Raw genomic sequence first — 2316 nt, 5'->3', positions numbered from 1 at the left:
CACTGTGTTCTATTAGACATGTTACAGATGTCACAAAACACTTTATGATCCTAATCCTGACCATGTTTTCTGTATGACTACGGAGGTAATCACTTTTCTGACGATGGCGGTGGCTGAGGAACATCAATGTTTATTGTTACTATGGTAACGTAAGGAAATGAAATGAGTTTATCTATATGTAGGGATATATTTGTCCTCACACGTCTATTTATATTGGATGACCTTTGTTGTTCTATTTCTGTGTCCGACCCAGAGGGTGCGGTCATGATGTAGACCGATACACATAGGTGTAGCTCCATCAGATGTATAAACAGTCCTCATATAGTGCCCAGTATTCCTGTCAATCAGTAGTACTGACTTGGTGACCCATTCCGTTACAAGGACATCACCAGCTCCATCAAAACAAACATCGAACGGGTAAAACTTTGATGATTGAATGTCACTTCCGTGTGTTTTCCTCGTACCAATGTCTTTACAGTAAAACTTCAGGTTTAGGTGTTTATCCATTACGATGACGCGCGGTTGCTTGCCTGGTTCCTTACCAGCCACGTAGTCATCAAACGATACACCATCACCATCAACAGCAGCTACATCCCCGGTCAGTGTACATGACCTCATGTGATGAGGAGTTACTGCCACCTGTCTACAGGGACCACCCACTCCTGCCGACACCGCCCGTCCGTCTGTAGTGTACAGTTGTATTCCTCCCAACATCCCCACCACTACCATGTCGTCACTAGTGATACACAAAGAACCTGGTTTGTTGTCTACATTAAAGCGTGTAACACTGTCACCACCCGTCGTGATTTCCCGGATACTTCGGTCACTCTCCACACACAACCACACCCTCCCCGTGGTCGGAGATACGGAGATCGATGAGACTTTGTCCTGACACTCTATCTTCTCATTGACTTTGCCTTTCAAATCTACTCGATATATGGGTTCACTGTCCCAGTACGATAACCATTCCTCGTCACCAGTAAGACATGTTTGACATGTATTGTATATAAACGGCGCCTTAAACTTGTACAAAGCCACACATTTAGGAATCGGTTTGTACGACGCATCTACTCCATCGACTAGTAACTTACCAAGCATGCGTTCTAAGAGTTCGGTGGAGATTGTCCCGGGTTTGAATTCAACTTTCTGCAAATCGCTGAGATTTCGTGGGATAGTGGCTACACCGTTTCTAATTTCCCGCGCTAATGTAGTGACGTCAACAGTTGTACCGGATGTCAGTACTTCTTTGCACCTGTCCAGCTTTGGTTTCAAGTCCTCCCTCAGATACTTAGTAAATGCAATTTTGTTTTTCTCAGAAATATCTGCATTGCGCTTCTCTAACTCGGTACACATTTTCACTAGTATGTCAATGGCGTTATCGATGTCATCTTTCATCTGTTTTCCCTGACGTCTGATTCCCTCAATCATTTTCTGATATCGTCCATTCTTGGCATGCTGTCCACTTTCCTTAATATCTCCCTCGGTTTTGGGAATATCGGTTTTGGAGAGCTTGTCGGCATACTGCTGTATTTCCCGTTTCTGACCCGCCACGTAATCAGTAAGTTTACCCAGCGTGTGGCCGTTGTGACTGTCTGTAACACACTCCATACAAAGTAACTGGTCTTCGCACGATTTACAGACATAAACAAACCCCATCCCTTGATGTCGTGTACAGCCAGGCACTGGTGTCTGGGCCGCCATCTCGTCCAGCTCTTTGTACACCTATCTCAGGGTTGTCAATATGGCGGCGACACTTCTGGAAATTTCCGAATACATTCACCTTCCGGGTTTATGAGAACAGATTCTATTTTAAGTTACTTGTGTATATTTAAATTAGGCCGAGGTCGTACTGTACTGACAGATATACATACCCGTCGAGTGGGTATTTAATTTAAATTGAGATAGGGACTAGCGACATATATGATAGGCTGACGGTATGGCAGGGACCTTGGGGCAGAACCTCGTTTATTACGTACCCTAGAGGATATCAATGCATTCACCAACAATTTAATAATACCAGAGATGTATATATATACGTCTCTGATAATACCATGTAAAAAATGTACGGTACCACAACATATAATTACTTGCCCGAACGTCTTATAACACAACCGGGCTGCAGTTTTTAAAATTTAACTAGAATCGCTACACGAAAAAAAGGTCATCTCAATTTAAAGGGACATCACGTGAAGAGCCATATTTTTTTTAATAAATGTATGTATTGTATGCACTTCCACTTATGTTACCTCGCTATCCCCATATTCATAGTCCGTTCTAAATGTCCAGTTTGACCACTTGAATTGTTCGGGAAAGCCC

General features: G+C 43.2%; 1 protein-coding gene across 1 annotated transcript; it reads right to left on the bottom strand.

Annotated features, from left to right (window-relative positions):
- Positions 1-204: 204 nt before the first annotated feature.
- Positions 205-1701, bottom strand: LOC110453334. The gene has a single exon (XM_021502247.1). It carries the CDS (start codon positions 1699-1701, stop codon positions 205-207), a length of 1497 nt encoding a protein of 498 aa, XP_021357922.1.
- Positions 1702-2316: the final 615 nt, after the last annotated feature.

Source organism: Mizuhopecten yessoensis, unplaced genomic scaffold (genome assembly GCF_002113885.1).
Source record: "Mizuhopecten yessoensis strain PY_sf001 unplaced genomic scaffold, ASM211388v2 scaffold7281, whole genome shotgun sequence".
Classification (NCBI taxonomy): Eukaryota; Metazoa; Mollusca; class Bivalvia; order Pectinida; family Pectinidae; genus Mizuhopecten; species Mizuhopecten yessoensis.
This window is presented reverse-complemented; position numbering and strand designations above follow the sequence as displayed.